At 38.3% G+C, this 19774-nt stretch overlaps 1 protein-coding gene across 1 annotated transcript in view; it reads right to left on the minus strand.

The window, feature by feature from the left end:
• Nucleotides 1-2667: 2667 nt before the first annotated feature.
• aldh1a2 (aldehyde dehydrogenase 1 family, member A2) overlaps nucleotides 2668-19774 on the minus strand; it is a 30855-nt gene continuing 13748 nt past the window's right edge. The window contains exons 5-13 of the mRNA XM_032560733.1: nucleotides 19465-19526; nucleotides 18679-18807; nucleotides 16359-16472; nucleotides 9346-9448; nucleotides 7038-7222; nucleotides 6765-6929; nucleotides 5630-5787; nucleotides 4722-4796; nucleotides 2668-3806 (exon numbers count right to left, since the gene is read on the minus strand). Coding sequence (XP_032416624.1) covers nucleotides 3734-3806; nucleotides 4722-4796; nucleotides 5630-5787; nucleotides 6765-6929; nucleotides 7038-7222; nucleotides 9346-9448; nucleotides 16359-16472; nucleotides 18679-18807; nucleotides 19465-19526 — 1064 coding nt within the window. The 3' untranslated portion in view covers nucleotides 2668-3733. The remainder of the gene's footprint in view (nucleotides 3807-4721; nucleotides 4797-5629; nucleotides 5788-6764; nucleotides 6930-7037; nucleotides 7223-9345; nucleotides 9449-16358; nucleotides 16473-18678; nucleotides 18808-19464; nucleotides 19527-19774) is intronic.

Below are 19774 nucleotides of genomic sequence, written 5' to 3' on the forward strand. Positions count from 1 at the left end.
TGTGTTAATAAAGTGATCCAATAAGTAGGCCACTTTTTCATTTTCACTTCCCAAGGCTGCAGATACCAGCTGAGAGGGGAACTGTGGGAAAAAGCAAACAAATAATTCAACAAGTTATTTGACAAAGGAAAGTTTCCGTGACAAGTCTGCTGCAGCATAAAATCAACTCTTTTTTTATTGGGTTAAAGTGACGTGTAGTTTTGGCCAAACGTAAATCCCATGTAAATAAACACTGACATGGAAGAGCTCAAAAAATGTCTAAATGAAAAATTAGGTAATTTTCTAAAGAAGAGGATAAGGCCCACTGAAAAATAAAACATTTTGACTTTAAAGCATCTTATTATTTTATTTATTTATCTGTTATGTTTTTTAATTAAGATTTAAAAGGACAAACAATATGACCAACTTTGTGATTTTTTCCCCATCTTCTCTGCACGTATTAAAGCAGGAAAAACTTTTATTTTATGTTACACTGTGCAATCACTTTCACTTCCTCAGTTTCTCTTAAGAAACCATGAAATGAGGCCAACTCAGCTGGACATTAAACATTTGGCAACTTGTCGCCTTTAAGGTTACATGTAGCGCCCTTTCCTGTTTTAAAGGTCATGACTGACACAAGACTGGATGACGCCGGTCAACAACGACGACTGTGGATGTGTAAAATCTCCTGTAGGTTCGGTAAAAGTTCAACTTTTCTGCATGACCTTAATGTTCTTCCTCTTTTTGACTTTTAATCAGAAATCTTTGCAACGGCGTCAGAAATGCAGCCACACTGAAACTGAATGTTCTATTTTGACACCATAAGTGAGATAACGTAAAACTACCTTTAAATGTTATTTATCGGTGTGTTATTGATAATTCATTGGATATTATCACTGAAGAAATTCTTACATATCTTTTTATCTCATTGTTAACAGATTTGGAAAACTTGCAAATGATACATTTTATTACTGTATTTCTTTTTAACTTAGCCTTTATCTTTAGAATTTGCTGTTTTTTGAGAAATTAAGATTGATTCAAATAAAAACTGTGGTTTAAAAAAAGGTTTCAAGCAGCACACATATTGTAGTTTCTAACTCTGAATTTGAAAATTTAGAATTTTTTTTGTAGCTTAGAATATTAAAAATTAGCATATTTAGCATACAAGTGAGTTGTATGAGTTGTATACAACTCAATGGTGATTATTATTTGCATGATGTAGCATATATTGTATGCTTATTGTGTTAAACTGTGGAAAATTTGCACTTTGCTTCAGCATGCCCTGCACTGTTGTGCCATTTATTTTATTGGTGTAGCGTATTGCACAAAAACATACCAACAAACCAAACTCTCGCAGAAAGGTCAGAGGTGAGTCTATAGAGGGGTGGAGCAGCATGAGTTGTGGCTGCTGCACGCTGAAAGCTGTGGTTGCTTTGCATACTTCTTCCAAGGATGGAAATCTTTAACGTTCATTTCAAAGCAGTGAATTTAACAAATCAATCTCAGCCTGATAGTTTGAAATTATGTTTTGCATTTTAGTTTTACATGTAGGAAGAGGCAAAGTTGTAATGCAAGGCAGATAAAATGCAATAAGAACTGTAAAATAGGGCTTCAATTACTATTTTGATTTATTGTTGCAATGCCCTCCAGTACTAACTAATGGAGTCGATATTTGCACAATATTTAACTCGTGTTCTTGTCATTCCAGACTCCAATTTCCCTAATGAGCTGAAAGTCTTGTAAATATGTAGCCAGGCATAGAAATACTCACATACCTCTACACGACTATCAGATGAAGGGATATAAAAATTAGAGATGATTTTGAAATAAATGCCAAAACTACTGGAGGAGAGACACGCATAAACTTACCAGCAGTTTTCATTTATTGAGAAGGATTTAAATAATTTCCGACATGTTAAAAAGGTAATTCAATCTGGAGAGACTCAGACGGAGAAAAGAAGACAATTAGAAGAGTTTATTGACAAACAGGATTTAAAGTCTTTGGCGCTCGGGCCCCGGCTGGGGATAACGGTTATCGCAGCGTTAGCGATAGGCTTCAGATGAGCATCCCCGATGCTGTTAGGAACGTCATCCCCCAGGGCCCGGCACTGGTGGTGGAGGTTGAAGAAGGGTGCGGGCCTCAGGACCGGGCGAATGGAGGAGAAGGGGTGGTGGTGGGTTGAGCTCGGCTGGAGAGCGAAGGACGCCATGAATGAAGGTCCTTATCAGCTGGGACTTGGTCGATGATTGGACGTGACGTGGCTTGGTCCGGCGTTGATAGGTCGACGATTGTGGGCAGGTCGCTTCAATTAACGGGTCCCGGTGGGGATAAAAGAGTCTTCCAGTTTGAATTTGTGCCTAGGCTTCATTTTAAAAAATGATTCCTCTTGTTAAGTTTCTTCGCATTTGTTGGGAGATATCTGTGTTATTTCCAACCACAAACCTCTTGATGGACTAAAAATAAACCCTGAAGTTAATCTGACAGCTGTTATGTAAATCTCTGCAGTTAGGAGAACAAAAATAGTCTGATAGTGTGTAATATTCTCATTTAAGCGCAAAGATACTGTATATGCCTTTAATTAATTTCTATATTACTTCACTAGTAATCTGATTACTACATGCTTTTATTGATTTATTCCAGTTAGCTCATCACTTAGCAATAAGGAAAATTGATATTTCACATATGGCCAGGTTGGATTGGACATCATTTATTCCCATAATATATAAGTTATTATACTTTTATTATATTTAAAATGTTTTTGATGAACTGGAACATTTAAGTGTGTGAAAAACAGAACACAGAAGAAATTTGTCGGGGTTTAAGTAATTGTTTACAGCACTTTAGTTTGTTAAAGGTTCATCAGGCAGATTAGTTTAATGATAAAGAAATCGTTGATAAGATTAAAGACAGCATGACCTCCTGAGACACCAAGCTCTAAAAAAACTAACTTTTTATAGCAAAAGAAAAATGATTTACTGCAAAAGAACATAACTACAGTCATTTTATAATTTTATAGCATACGATTGTATAAACATAAACATACATGGACATCAATGATAGTTACAAAAGTTTAAAATACACCTACTCTGCTTTTTTTTCCTTTTTTTAAAACAAGTGAGTGTAAAATGCTTTTTAAGAGTTTAACAACTTTACGTCAGTCAATGGTTTACATACAGTGTTAGGTCATATGAGCTAATATATAAACAAAGACAATTAGGAGTCAATTTAAATTCTGAATCAACATTTCATCCGTTCATGTGTGAGGCTGACGGAAACATCAGTGGTCTCGAACGAGCCGGAGCGCGCCGGTAAATCCTAACCAAGACGAGGAAGAATGAGGTTTTGACAATCATGCCGCACAGCAGAAAGAAAACTCCCAACACGCAACAAGTAGCTAGTAAAGGGCTTATTGCAAGTGCAGCGACCGAGTCTCTGAGCATCCAGCATGTGGAGAGGGGCGGGGGGCAGCGGGGCAGCGGGGAGCGACGGTGTTGGACGGCGCAGTCAGAGCAGCCGCCCTAATCATCTCTGAGTGCTTTAGTGTCGTTAGTGGAGGAGGAGGTAAACAGTGCGGGGGTGGGGTCAGTGGTTGCCAGTGGAGACCTGGAGCTAGATGGGGGGGCCGCCAGGTCGGGTTAATGTGGGTGGAGAGGCTGAGTTTAACCATGGAGAGAGCTAGTTTGGACGGCCGGTGTGGTCTGCTGCTGTGGGCAGTGTGAGGATGACGATGGAAAGGAAGACGCGTGTCCACCTTTAAGAGTTTTTGGAGGCCATCTTTATTGTGATGGTCTTCTGCTCTGTGTACTCCCTCAGGCCACTTTCTCCCCTGAAACAGGAAGCAGCTCTGATCACTTAAATAGATAATACACACTGAAACCAGATGTCCACACAAATAACCTTTTATTATCTCGCTCTGGCATTACGTGGGGCAATTATTCTACTGTTCTTGGTTAGTTAGGATAACCAAAATTATTTCTGGTTGCTAAATTCCAGGACTATATATATATATATTTATTTATTTTTATTTTACAATACTTTTCTGTTTGCATACATGTCCTGTTTGTTAGCACTGCCTTCACTGCACAAACACAATCCTACCAAGTATTTTGTCTAGTTTCTAGTACAAATATCATAATACTCTTGAAATAAGACAAAACTAACTTACAAGTAACTTCTCAGGAAGATATATGATGTTGTTTTAAATCAGCAATTTATTAACATTGATGAAAACAACCAGTTCAACTGGCAGATTATTTAACTTCAATAAGACATTCAATATTAAGAGTTTATTTACTTAAACCAAGCTCATATAACTTAGTTTTGTCTTATTTCAAGTGTACTAAGATATTTGCACTAAAAACTAGAACAAAAATACTTGGTAAGAGTTTGTGTTTTTGCAGTGATGTCTTTATCTTTCCCCAATTGTTTGAATGTACACTAACTTTATGTAAACATATTTTAAGAAAAAGATTTAAAAAAACAACTGTAAAGATCTATGTTGGTAATTTTAAGAGAGGAAACTTTAAGTCAAATTTAATATTCGACTGTGAGAAATAACAGGTTGTGCAGCTATTAAAAACTGGACGTCGGAAGAGACGCATAAAGAAAGAAACATTTCAATATCCTTTTAAAAAAGATTTATTTGAGGTTAATAAATGTTGTTTTGAAACATGAAGTCATTGTTAGTGATATTGCGGTTACGTTGTGTATATGTAGAGGGCATAAAACAAACCGTACTCACAATTCACGTCCATTGCCAGACATTTTGTATCCTCCGAACGGACACTGTGTGCTCAGAGCATTGAAGCAGTTTATCCTGGGAAATACACAAAGCATGGATCAGTCTGATGCATTTGACTCCTGTGGTTTGCTTCAAAGTTGAGGACAATTGTAAGCTGCATTAAGGAGGACAGATCTAAAATATACCACCGTCATCACTGCAGGTTGTTTTTACAACCTGCTGAACCCCATCAAATAATTCTGACTCGCTGCGTGAGTGAGTTTAATTACAGCTGGCTGGGAAAAAACTGCTAAAAGGAAATGGGATGGAGACAACTGTGGTCAGTTTAAATGAAGAAAAGCTGAGTTTGTGGGAAACTAAAGGTAAAAATGCATAGAAATAAAAGCTCAAGAGGTGTTTTCTTTAAAAAGACGTTCTTGTGAGTTTTGTTTTGGGAAGATTTTGACAAATTATGCCTTGTTTGTGTGATGGTGGATGGTGGTGGGTGAGTAATTGTGACACGTGAAAACTGAAGGACAAAGCTGTAATATAAACGTTTGTTTAGCTACCAGACCGCTGTGGTACAGGCAGCGAAATGTTTCTGGCAGATGCTGCGTGTTAGCTCCACTCCTGCTCTTACTCATAACCATCTGAAGGTAATTACAAATGAAACCAAACAACTCTGAGAGAACTCAACAAGTGGTTGTGTTATTCCTGCACACACACCAGATTACACCGAATCCTGTTCTCACAAATTTCATCTCACATTTCTGGGAGTTGTGTGGGGGGGGGAAACACAAGAGAAGCTGGTTGCAGAGTGTGTAATAATAGTTGAGATAGTGTGGTGTCAGCTTACAGGCTCTGGACGGCTGAAATGTTTAATATTTCCCACATGAAAAATGAAGCTTGTTACAGGAAACTGAACTCACCACACCGTGCCGGCCTGCAAGGCTGTGGTTACGGTCATGGCTTTGTTGATGTCGCTGGTGAAAACGGCAGCAACCAGACCGTAGTCCGAGTTGTTGGCTCTTTCGATCACTTCTTCAATCGTTTTGAACTTCATAATCTGCTGGACTGGCCCAAAAATCTGCAGAAATAATAAATCAGAAATCAGAATAGACATCTAGCGAACAAACGTATATTATTTCGTTGTGTGTTTCTGCTTTGTATGGACTGTGTCTTACTCACAGATCATTTTTCTTCATTTTCATGTTCCTAACTTTTGTTTCTGCATTTTATTGTCTATCCTGTTAGATTTCATAAATACTGACTAACTTTTTAATTGCTGAAGGACATTCAGGATGAGGAATTAGCAGATTATTGGTGGTGTAGTATGAAGAGGTTTTAAAAATTATGATTTGAAAACAGTTTGTCTTATCATTCCTGCGACTTAAGTTTTATTTCAAGTTTCACAAACAAGCCTGGTTCTGGTTCTGGTTTGCTCTGCCTCCCTAGAACCAGAACCAAACATGGAGAAGCAGCATTCAGCTTCTATGCACCACAAATCTGGAACAAACTTCCACAAAACTGCTCTTAACACAGAGTTCCTTTAAATCTAGACTAAAAACCCACATGTTGCCTTTGAAACATAATAAACACAAATTGATGTTTGATGTGTTTTGATTATTTTAATGGAGGCTCATGACAAAATGTCACTGGTTTTCATAACTGTTGACTGTATGACAAGTTTATGAAGCGTTTGTGTTTTTGTGACGTAAAGCACTTAGAAATTCCTTGTTGCTGAAATGTGCTATACAAATAAACTTGATTGATTTATTGATTAATTTAATCATGTGTGAGAAAAAATGTGTGAATGATTCTGTATGGACTGTATTCTTCAAATGTACTTATTTGAAATGAAAGAAACTTAAAACCATGGTGCAGCTTTCATCACTATTAGCTATGAATATTAAATAATAGAATATCAAAAATGAATTATCTTTTTTGGACAAGTAATGAAAAAACTGATTGTATAGTTTGAATTTTTGTACTTCTTTTTAGGTAGAAATAATGTTTCATCAGTTTCACTGAAAAATGTTGAATTACTACGTAGGTTTCCTGTACCTCTTCTCTGGCGATGCGCATGTCGTCCGTCACGTTTGAGAACACGGTGGGCTCGATGAAGAACCCTTTCAGGCCCAGAGCTTTGCCTCCACACTCCAGCTTGGCTCCTTCACTGACGCCGCTCTGGATGAACTCCAGCACACGGTTCTGATGCTCCCGACTGATCTGTGGAGGTAAAGGACAGGCATGGATTAGGACACGAAGAACAGAATAATTTAGATTATTTATTTTTAAAAAAAAGGAAGGTGGAAATTAAAAGCGAAATCGTCTCACCTGTGGACCCTGCTCAGTCGTGGGGTCGAAGGGGCTGCCGACTGTCCTCCTCTTGGCTCGTTCCACGCTCCTTTGGACAAACTCGTCATGAATGGAGTCCTCCACAAATATGCGGGAACCCGCTGTGCAGCACTGGCCCGCGTTGAAGAACACGCCCTGGTGGGCTTGTTCAACCGCAACATCCACTGTGAACAAAAAGAGCTTTTAGCTAATCAGCACAGAGATTAAAGTACTTATTCTGTAGAAGAAAACCTTTGATTACCTTCAGTATGAAACGTTTTTCTATGATTCAAGGCTCAGTGTTTGCATGAAATGATGTGAGAAAGACATCTTTGGTGAAGCCAATCTGACACCAGCAGGATGGATCCCGCTCTCCCCAGAAAGGGTTAATGGACCCCGGTGATTTATGAAGCACCCGACTGAGTCAGGGTCCATTCTCCTGATTTACAGGCCCCAACCAGCCCCTCTTACGCCTGTTGAAAGCATTTGAAAACACTCTGCGCCCCCAGTTTGGTCGGGCACCTTAAGGTTGTACGAAACTCATCCAACCAGAACTTTTCAAAGCACAAAAAGGCTTTAAAGCTTTGAGGTATAGTCTTTTAATTGAATAAAATTCAGACAGAGGCAGATCTGCTTCTTAGATGACTAGAAAACAAATCGGTGTTTGCTCCCTGTCATGGAGTTTTGTGGAAGATGAAGTTTCATTTATACATGTTCCTTTTCATTTCAAGTGAGAATAATCACATCATATGAGGAAATGTTGCACACATTTGGCTAAGGGCGCTGGAAACAATTTCATTATTAACTTTAAAACAGTCAGTGTAACTCGTTGATTCCCAAGTTGTGCATTGTTGTTTTGAGGACAGTGTAAACTCTCACCTGGTTCGTTCACCTTTTAGGAAGCAATACCTTTTAGACAAGAAAAGGTATTGCTTTGGAAACATTAGTAACCAAAGTCTGGTTACTAATGTTTCCAAACTTTGTATCTTTATTTCTTTAAAAATCTAAATAGTTTGAATGAGACTTCTCTACATGTAACATATATCTCAAGTATCATCAGGGTTTAGAAATATTTTATACCACTAAACCTCCCAAAGGCACTGACCCATTCTTCCACAACAAAATATATATGTAACAAAAGTTTTTAGAATTAATACATTTTAGTAAAAAGAGGAAGAAATAATTTTTTTTCAGCTACCATTAGTACTGCTGTCTTTAAAGCTTTGCACTATTGTAACAGGGTTTTATTTTAATATTATAAATTTAAAGTTTGTCAAAATTTATTTGAATTTATTTTGTTTAGTCAACAAGTTGTTTCTCCAGACATTTATTGGTGTTTTAAGTTTTATTAGGCTGCTCTTGGCAGTTGGTGGTTACCATAGTAACCGGTAACTGACAGCTCCTCCCCCTTTTTTCTGTTGCCGTCGGTAACTGCGGTATGTATCACAATGAGCTCTGTGTTTTCTTTACAAGTATTATATTTTAAAATATATGTTGGACAAATTTGATATTGTACAAATTTCACAGATGAAATCTGAGTAAATTTGTTATGTTTTGTGTTTGTTTCTAAATGTTATCATTGTTAATGTTGCCCATTTTAGCTACAAATGTTAACTTCTGCTAACTTCTCATTGGGATATATTGTTTATGGTTTATTCTAGGTTATTTGTTATATTTTATTTTATGTATAGAGGCAGAAGCTGCTGGATTGATGTTAACCACCAACTTGATTTTCTCTTTTCTTGGAATAAATACAGTGAACCTGAATGTGTCTGTCGTGAAGTCGACCTACTGCACCTGAGATGAATATAGAAGGGTTACAATATTAATGCCCTTTCTAAGACTACACAAACTTCAGCAACAACATTTTACACATTTAAAGCATTCAGTGATTTTCTTGTCACAGTTCTGATTGTTTTAAACTTTACATTTTTGCTTTATCTTACTTGAATGGCGTGTTTTTTCTATTTTTCCCATTTTGAGGAGTGGCTTGGAGAGAAAAATAGCCCTCTGTGTCATTATATTTGAGGAAAAAGTGGATTTTCCAAAACCCAATAAGAGTGAAGCTCACTTATACGTGTAAACAGATCTATTTAATCCAGAAGATGGAGTCAAACTGAGGTCAATAGGTCAAGAGGGGTGCATCTATGTGACAAACATGACCACTCTTAATACCACTGGGTGGCGCTGTGAGAATAACACAATATGCATGTGTTCACCAATTCGTATGTGTATCCAAAGTTTTAGAAGTTTTCAGACTTATTGCATAAACTCCTGGTGGAATATCTCTGATTACTTTGTAACTCACAATCTGCATCTGCAAAAATGATGTTGGGATTCTTCCCTCCCAGCTCCAGCGTTATTCTCTTCAGGTTACTCTTCCCCGCCGCCTCTTGGATCAGCTTGCCAACCTGGCGGAGAGAACAGATCCAGGGTTTACTAAGAGAGATAGGCCTGCAGCCAGATCGGTAAATCAACCCGAGCCATTAAATATCTTAAAGAAGCTGCTTAGCTCCAAACAAGGAATGCAGCAGTCGGCCAGCTGCATGAAACATGAGTTCTGCAAACACACAGAATGAATATCTATTACGGGTTTTTTGGAGAGAGCGGCAGGAAAACAAAATGATGTTTCAGCCTGGAACACCATCTGATATGTAGCGAGGGGCAGGAAGAGGCAACCACAAGGTGTGTGGGTGGTGTCCTGTGATCCAGCCAACTGTGGGACGTTTTGTTTGCAGTGAAACGGGTCCGGTGTTCTGATATGAAAAAACCCAGTGGGGATTTGCCTGTGGCTTTTCTCTTATCTTCCTATTATCCCCATTTCCTCTCTGGCCCTCATCGTCGCAGATGATATCACAAAACCAAAACTGGAGAACAATAAATAAAGCATTCAAGATCCACATTCCTTGTGAATACTTGAGGGAAAACCCTCTTTGGTCAGGAAAATCTACCGTGTAATTCATTTTAAAAAAGCATGTTTTAGTTTTACAAGCACAAATCACCTTATTTTACAGTCTCACCGATTTCTGATCCAGGCTGCGTGTTTTCACATACTTTAACTTGAGTTTTGTTGATTTATTGTTGAAGATATAAGTTAGAAGTTTGTAATTTATTCATCCAAGGCTTAGCATGGAGCAACTAAAGCAGAGTTTAAAGGGTTCACATATTGGAAATGTTAAATAAAAACTCAAAAAAAATTTAACTGAGGCAGATTTGAATCCCTTTGGGATTTTCATCAAAAAATATCTATATTTTTGCAAAGAGCAGTATTTCCACTATTTGGAAAGTTTGTAAATCACCGTTTTAGATGAGTGGACTGATCATTTCCCGTTGTGATGGACTGAGAGCGGACAGATAAGAAGCCTGTGAAATCCCCCCGCAGCTCCCTCACAATCCTACACCCTGAGCAAGTATTCGTCTTTCCTGTTACTCACACAGCCTGTTTTATTTTCCAAGGGAACTGACAAGATCAAGTGGAAAATTACCCTCCAAGTGTCCAACCTAAAATACCCCGCCTCCAGCATGGAAAAGGCTCATCTTCTCTCAGTATCTTGCTGCCTGAACTGATGAAGATAAGAGTGGAGTCGACGCCTGCCTCTTGAGCTGAATAAAAACAACGCAACACTCCGCTTGGCTCTAGAGTTTATGATCTAATTTGTCCGTCTTTGATCAGAAACTTGAAGTGGCTGACTCAGTGGATGTTCGCGTGTGTTTTTTCCAGAGTAAAGGAAAACATGATGGGAATTCAGAGTAGCACAGTGGTGTGAGTCAGTGAGATTTTCCCCCTAAAATCCACCTGTAGCTGTTCAGACTCTTAGGGATGCTTATATCTTTCACTATTGCTGGTGACTCACTGTCTGGGCATCAGACGTCTCTGACAGCAGCGGCTCACTCACTCTAATTGACTCCAGATAATGCAGAATAAATAACAGGGAAACGAGTAAAAATAAACCGGAGACATAATCAGGACAGGATTTACGTTTCTGTTTGTGAGCTAAAAATCTGAAAGGAATATTTTACTCATATTTCTGTATTGATGATTTCATTTTGGTTATTTTTGATAATTTGTGAAAATAACACGACTCAACCAAAACTAAAGACAACTGAAAAACTGCTTTGTAACCGAGCGTTAGGTCGTTTTTGTTTTGTATTTTAGATAAAATGGATCAATAAAAATCTAAATAAAAATGACAGTAGTAAAAGACTATCCAGAACTTAATTAAAAATGACAACAGCAAAACAACAAAATCATAATGTGTGTTTATAAATCTGCTTCATTGCCCTTTGAAGGTGATTAACTGTCTCAGATATGCAGCCTGGGACAAAGTACTCAACTCTAGTACTTGAGTAAAAGTATTGATACTCATGGTCAAATGTTGATCAGTCGCAAGTATAAGTTGTTTGATCAAAAGTTTACTCACCTTAAAGTACTGAAGTACTTATTTTTGAAAAGACTTAAAGTATTCAAAAGTAAAAATTTAATTTTCCAATATCAGTACATTGCTGTACTGTTTTCTGAGTGCTTTTACCGACCCGAGTAACTTATTCAAACCACCTGATCACAATGTTTTCATGAGGTAATTCCAGTCACACGTCTGAGTGTCGACTGTGCAAACTATGGCAGGTTAAAGTGTTTGTATTTAATGATTAAAGATGGCTACTCAAAAATCAATGATGGTTTAGACAAAACAAGGACTAGCTAAGCAGCAATTGCTTTGAAAAGAAACAAAGGGAAAATTACTCTTTCAAAACATAAAAGATTAATTGAATAAAGCTTTATTTACTCTGTCATTAGGGGAAACATTTTTTTATCAAATGTGTTTCGGTGACACAATAGAATCTAAGGTGTCAAACTCGAGGCCTGAGGGCCAAATCCGGCCTGCTGTAGCTTTTTATATGGCCCTCTAGACTCTAAAGGGACACATAAATAGAACCGTCAAGATAACAGTATGCTTAAATATTATTTTATCAATCAATTCAAGGCAGTTTTTTATCTATTTACTGCATCAATTTGTCCTTCCAGTTTCTTGTGAATTATTGTGGAAATTCACGCAAAATCAAAAATCGCTCAACTTTTTCACACTACTACATAATTGTGAGTTTATTGCAGATTTTCGCAAAAATGGTAAAAAGAAATATTGGATCTCAGTGACGGCTAAGTATTTCTTACTTCTACTAAACAGCCTCCTCAGCCTTACTTAATGTTGAGTTATGATCCGAAATGATACAGCAAGTCATAAAAAGTCACATACATAAGTGCAAATATTTCTAAATTAGTACCACAAACACTTCTATATTACAACAAAAAAAAAATCACAAAATCCTGGAGGGTTTGAAAAGATGTTCAATATTATTTAATTTCAATTATCTATTCAATATTTAACAGTTTAACGGGTTTTATCAATACATTCTGGCACAACCGGCCCAAAAGGAAAATGGGTTTGACGCTCCTGCCTTAGCTGTTAACCACATTGTGGAGTCATTGCCCCAAAACTGTTGCAAAAACAACTCAAATGTCACAGCAATGATCCAATCATTGGGTTACTTAAATTCAATCTACACTCTGCACAAGTTGTGTCTGCACTGACGAAGATTCACTGACCTTTGCAGGCCAAGTAATTGAAGCGGCTCCAACTGATGCATGACCTACTTTCTGATCATTTGGCTAATATGACGTTAATTCAGAGACTCAGAACAACAACGCTAAACTTTCAACATTGTGGTGTCACGATTAAATTAAGATATCAGTCCTAATGCAGTAGGAACCTTCATCCCATTATGAAAACACACAAAACAGGCATCAAACCCAACAAATACTTCAAGGACACAACAGGACTTTGTGTTCCAGAACATTTTATTCTGCATAAACCAAAGTGACATGTTTTCAATGTGTCAACATACATGGCAAGATAGAAATAATGTTCATAATGGGAACAGATCTCTTTGGGCTCGATTGAAGGAGTCAGACGAGTTATTAGATTATCCAAAGAAAAAAAGCAGGAAAAACTGGATGCGTCTCAATTTAATCAGTTAATGAATAGCAAAAACTCTGTATTTATGAAATTAGATCCCGGTCAGTTTGCCACACGTATCCTCATTTTAGACTTGCACATTACTTTGTCATTTCCTGCTTCTATTTTTCAGAAATTATGGGAAAATGTTGTAATAAAAGATCCTCAAATCTCACTTGTAACTTGAAAATATTGACTGGAAACAGCATAGGCCATTCTATGGTTCTGTAACGCATGACAGATACTTAAAGATTACATAATCATATGGACCAAAATATAAAGTTAAGTGGAAATTTTGGTATTTTAAGTATGAAAATGACAATAATTCATATAAGTAACAAAAAATAACAAAATCAGGCAATTTCTTTCTTATTTTCCAAAATCAGTTTCTTTCAAAAAGAACAAAACTTTAACAAAAACTACATGTGTGTGTAATTGAGTAAATGTAACTAGTTACTACCAAACTCAGCCGCCCGCCCAGCCAGAGCGAACACACTGGTGGTGGAAACGCTCTGCTGAAAACGCTGGACCGTAAAACAGCGAACCGACCCGCAGCAACCCGCGCCGCATCGCTCAGTGGAAATGAGGCACAAGCGACTTCCTGCTGGCACGAATTATTTATCGGAAACCTATAATCACATTTCCTTATGTTAGCCTGGGGATAATATATATATAAAAAAAGAAACGGACAAGCTGCTTTAAGACATGAGGAGATTGAGCTTTTTCTGTTTTCACCCCAAATTTTGGAATATGTTGCTGTTCAATATTAGACTGGCATCTTCACTTCCTGTTTTAAAAGGCACATTTTTTCTATGGTGTTTGGCCCAATATGAGTTGGTAAGTTTATTTTATTGTCTTTGTTTGACATTAAGTGTATTTTATACACTATATTTATGTTTTTTAAAATGGTTCAAGTCTTGACTTTTATTCCTTGATTTGCACTTTTGCTTTTAAATGTGCTTTGTAAATAAATTAGATTTTGATTTGTTGATGAACAGTGGAAACCTTCTTTGTTCCTCGTCCACAAATGGGAAATTAACTTATAAGAATCGAACAAAAATAAAATGCAAGTTAAAAATTAATAGAAATTGAAGTTCTGGTGACATTTTTTCTCGTCCTCTTTTCATTGTAAAGTAAAAAGTCAATGAACATGGTTAACTCCCAAATGGAACAGGTCTTAAACATTTTCAATCAAAAATAACTCTTTTATGGTCATATTTGTGTAAGGAAATCTGTGAATTTTGGTCCCTCAAACCTGATTTTCTTCTTGCTTTTAGTTTAGGAGCTACAAGAAAATCTTGACAGGATGCAATAATTCAAATTCAGAAATACGTTATTGATCCCAAAGGGAGATTAAATGTTGTTTTAACTCATTAATTCAAAGTCTTTAAAGAGTTAATGCAAACAAAATGACCTTCAGCGTGGATGCTGTTTGAGTCAGTAACTTGAATAAAACTTTAACTGCAGTGAGGTTTTCAACATTTATTTGCCTCTGGTCGGCTGAATTTCAGTTTCACTGTCTATGTGGCTCCAGACAGTGAAGTATTATGTCTGAGCCTGCGGGAGCTTATCAGATGCTGCTTACAGCAACAACATAAATGAGTCACAGGAAGCTTTGTTCACTTTCCAGAGAGACTTGTTAAAAACATCTTGTTATATATTCTGCTTTTGCTTTGCTGCGAATGGTTGGAACAGAGGAGGTAAATGACAGATGTTTATAAATGATCTGCAGAGAGGTATTTGGTGTCTCTCTGCCGCAGGAATGAGTTCAGACCACAACACTCAACACCTAAAATGGTATGCGTCCTTTTGCTTTGTTTTAGCCGCTTCCCGGATCTGCAAGGCAAGCTGAGCTTTATGTGCTTTAGATCCAGTTAGATAAAGAAAAAAGATGTTAACATGAAAGAGACCGGAGCACAGAAACATGTTTGTATTCTTATGAAAATGCAATAACAGATATTTACATACTGTATAAAGAAAGACATATTGATCACTTTTCCCTCACTAAATCCGACGCAATGTTTCCTGTTATGGGTGTAAAGTTATTTATATTTATGAAATGCCAGAGCAGTGAGCAGCAGAGCTTTTAAATATATTTTTTATTATCTTCTTCAAGTTCAGAAGTTGACTTAGAGTAATTCACAACATTGACACCTATGAATGAATTTTACTGCGACCACCTCAACACTTCCTTGTGTGACACGAGAGGATCTAAAGGAAATTGCAAAGATATCAGAAAGACATTTTGTCCGAGTCACATTCATAGCCAAATAATTAGACACATGCATAAACAAAAATGAAAATCCCCAATAATCATAGGGTTCAGAAAAGATATGAGTTCTCTGTCCCAGAGTTGTTTTGGTTTAAATGTGCGTATTGATCAAATAACAAATGCAAAGAAATTGTTGAAGATGCTGGCTGAAGTTTTTGTCAGAGAGAGTCATCGAGAAATAAGAAGTGAAATGGACTGAAAGATCGACCCCACTACCTCAAAAACAATAGAAGAATCTTGATTGAGGTTTGCAAATGTACTCATTGACAAAGAAATACATTTCTGGAGAGTTTTCTGGTGAAGCAAAAATTGAAGGAAAGACAATAATTGTTGTTATTACATTTGAAGAAGTCAGAAGGAAGCTCCCAATCCTGGGAATACTGCTCCAAATGTAAAGTAGGGAGTGGCAGCATCATGTTGTGTTGTTAATTTACTATCAGAGCTACTGGTGCACTTCACAAAATATATGCAGTTATTAGGGAACAAATATTCAGAACTACTGAATCAAAACCTTCAGTAGTTGTACAAATGGTTTTCCAAATGGACCAGAAAAGGTGTGCGCGATCAAGGTGGCCTGCACACCTGACTCAGCAATAGCAGCGGTGAGAAGGAAATGTGTCTGAATTTCTGACTTCCAGGAAAGTTTTAAAAATGTTCAAAAAGTTCTCTCTCTTATGCACGCTGATTATTCTTGTATTTAGAAAAAAAATAAAAATACTATCTTTCTTCCTAACTATCCAAAACGTTTAGTCTGACAGCAGGAAAAACAACGTTAGGTGACTTTTTATACAGCGTATGTAAATATATCTGGTTTTAACTATACGTGCATGTGTGATAGATAAAATCAAAGCCTTGTCACGGGGATTAATGACAGGCCATACAACTTATGTAAGCCCCCATTTGTTTGTTATTAAGACTATGCACACAACATCCCCTAATTACCCAGCTTGCTCCTTATGCTCTGCACATGTTGGTCACTGTGTCACTTGTTCTCCGTGACAAAAGCAAGCAGCAGCTGCAGATCTGACAAACACGTACCTCGGTTGATCCCGTGAAAGCCACTTTGTCTATGCCCATGTGCGAAGCAATCGCAGCTCCTGCTGTTGGACCATATCCTGGCAAAATATTGATGACTCCCGGTGGAAACCCGGCCTGTCAAAACAATATGACAGGAAACAAGCTTTAGCGGAGATGACAGCAGAGCCAAGCAAAACTGCAGGCGGTGTGGGGGGAATACGGACCCGGCCCAACCTGCCTGTAACTAGAAAACAGGGGGAGCATCACAGAGAAGAGGGCCACAGACAGTCTCCAGAAAGAGGCGCAGCCGTGGAGGACACACTGGAAACAAGAGCGGATGTGGACACTTACATTTGCACATAACTGAGTGGGACTGGATCGTAATGTGAGCCTGCATTGTTCCTGTGCTGTTTAACTTACACACGTGTTTATTTCTATTCTGTCCAGACGGCTCAGAAGATTGAATCTGAAAAGCAGGAAAATATCTGCACAGCTGCACTCTGCAACGCACTGCAGCCCGTTTACCACACACTACTGGTTTAAAATGAAAAACACATTTGTTAGTGTTCCTAATCATTCTTTCTGTTGACTCAACTCTCTTTGCAGAACTGAGAGTATTACAATGAGATAACACTTTAGATCTTTTATTTGGTATGTCAGTGCTTTCGTGTGAACTGTCAGCATTTATATTATGCCAGACTTCTGGTTAAATCTGCGAAATAACAAGCAGGTTTCCAAATTAATTTCCTTTGAAGCTAAGTAATCATCTCTCTTTGCAATTAAAGCGAGGTGATTATTTAGACCTCGATATTTTTATTTTGCTTCCAAACTTTCTAATCTTCTGTTAAAATACTATAAATATGTAGTTCTCCAGACCTTTTGGAAGCTTTGGATGTTTTTCTTTGGACATTGTCTCTTCGTTTACTTTGTTTTCTGTTCCATTTCTGAATAATCATTTCTTCTGTTCTTGAAAATGTTCATTTGAGCATACAGCCAGTTGTCGTTCAAAAACTCCAATACAGAACAACTTTAGCAGAGTTTTTGAGTTTCCACAGTCTGTAAGTCTAAATTAGAAATTTACAGAGAGGTATTTCACTGTGCTTAACGTTTAAAATGTATAAAACTAGTGACTCTAAGCAAATATGTTTCAAGAGCCTTAGTGATGGAGCTATTGCAATTTACCCTCATAGTATTCGTTACAGGCTTCAATAACTGTTCCTTGATCATATTTTTCTTCCTTCCACTAAACTTTGTATTAAAATCCTAGAGTTCGCTTTGTTGCTATAGCAGGGCTGAGCTGGCTGGGGTTGCTAGGTTACGGGGCACTGCCCGTAGAATGTGACTTAGGTCCCGTTTACATGACAACGATCCAACGAAAATGGAATTTTTGTTTCGTTTCTGTTAACACATTTACATGAATTCTAATTACAATCTTTGTTTACACAGTAACGGTACACATCGAAAAGGTGTAATGCCCTCGCCAAGCCACTAGTTGGTGCTAGGTTCTTTGAAACTAAGTGCGCAAGTATTTAAAAAAAAAAAAAAGTTCTACTTGAAGGCACGTCGATTCGCGTTCCCCCATCAGGTACCGTTCCCCCAGATACTGGGGGAAAACACGTACTATGTATGTCTGATTACAGTTGGGAAAAAAGTGGGATAACTTCGCTGAAACCCGTTATTTGAGCTTTCACGGTGTCCGTAGTTCTCTAGATAAGAGCGCCGAACAAGCGCGTGCTTGTTATGATCGCCGTACAAGCCGTACGAGCGGTGCGGAGCGATGAAGAGACGCTGGGGGAACCGTGATGGGGGAACCGTACCTGATGGGGGAACACGGATTGTAGTAACACCAGCATTGTCAGTAGTTTTTTCTTCTGTGGATTGTGGGAAGCAGCTATGTTTTGCGTCATACTATGCATGAGATAGGGATTCCTTGACAGAAAAGATCAATTTATTCTGTTTACAAGACACCGGTACGTTTTAGAACCTTTGTACTCTGGAACCGGTTCTCAAACTGTGCCGTTGTCAGAGGAAACATTCGGTGGTTTCATGTAAATGTACATACAAACACAACAAAACTCTTCCATTTTCACCAGAAATTGTTGTCGTGTAAACAGGGCCTTAACAAAAGGAGCTTTTAGGAAACAGCTTGTTTTCCTGACACCAAAAAACATTAACGTATTTTGAATATTGCCCTCCCCCCCTCAAAAAAAACGGCTGGATGTTTTTTTGGGGGGGGGTTTAAGCACTTGGAATGTCTTCAGTAACAGTTGAGACCAAAATGGACAAACAAAAATAAGCAAAATGTGAGTTTTACACGTAATAGATCCGCTGTCAGATTTACCTCCTTGGTGAGAGCCGCTATGTAGAGGCAGGTGAGCGGCGTCTGCTCGGCTGGCTTTAGGACGACGGTGTTTCCACAGGCGACCGCCGGGGCCAGCTTCCACGCCGTCATCATCAGAGGGAAGTTCCACTGCGCGTGCACACACACACCCACGCACGCACACACACAAGTGGGGAAAATCATGCAACTGACACACTGGGTGGTCACAAGTCAAGCTCAATAACTCATCGCTCTTAAGTCACTTACTCTCATTTTCATTCTGTCTAAACATAGTCAAGTGAGAAAATGTTCTAGGCACTGGTACAGTGTTTTCTCTTCCCACAGCATTCTGAGAAAGTTGGGAAATTGCAACACATGTGCGACGGAGCCGTATCGCTGTACGACACGCAGGCCTGTGTTATTTCTGCCTTACAGAGGAGCCCATGGGGTTGGGGGGCAGAACCGCAGGCTTTCTGCTCTCTTGCACAATCAGCAGTGTCTCTTTCTCCTTCATCTTTTCCTCCTTTCTCATCACTCTCTCTCCCAACACGTGAAATCCCTTCCCTTCTCACTTCTCATTTATCATTACTCAACCTCACTGGCACAGTCATCGTGAGGGGAGCAGGGGGGCTCACTGAGTGGGTTTAACCCAAATAAACAATGACTGTCAGGGAATTACTGGAAAATCAGAACGTAATCCAATAAACCATCCAGTTTCTCTGTCATACCGAGCCAGCTCTTTCTTATCTGCCTTTTTCTCTTTTTGTTCTTGTTGTGTATGTCACTTGAAGAAAGGCTTGTACTCACGGGGATAATTTGTCCACAAACTCCTATGGGTTCATATCTGGTGAATGTCAGATACTCTCCATCTGTGAAGGAAAACACGTGCAGACATTTTCAGGGAAATCTGCGTTTCTAATTCCAAATGTTGAAAAGTAACTCAAACTCATGTTAAACATTCACCACCCAACACCACCGCTGTTGTCGACTCAACATGCTAATTTGTAAATGAATCCACGCTGAGCATTCCTGCTTCCTTTACCCTGGTGAGAGATTACGTTTCGAGCCCTCTGTGTGTGTGTGTGTGTGTGTTTTAGGTCATACAGATGGGTGTTAT

Source organism: Xiphophorus hellerii, chromosome 4, assembly GCF_003331165.1.
Source record: "Xiphophorus hellerii strain 12219 chromosome 4, Xiphophorus_hellerii-4.1, whole genome shotgun sequence".
Taxonomy (NCBI): Eukaryota; Metazoa; Chordata; class Actinopteri; order Cyprinodontiformes; family Poeciliidae; genus Xiphophorus; species Xiphophorus hellerii.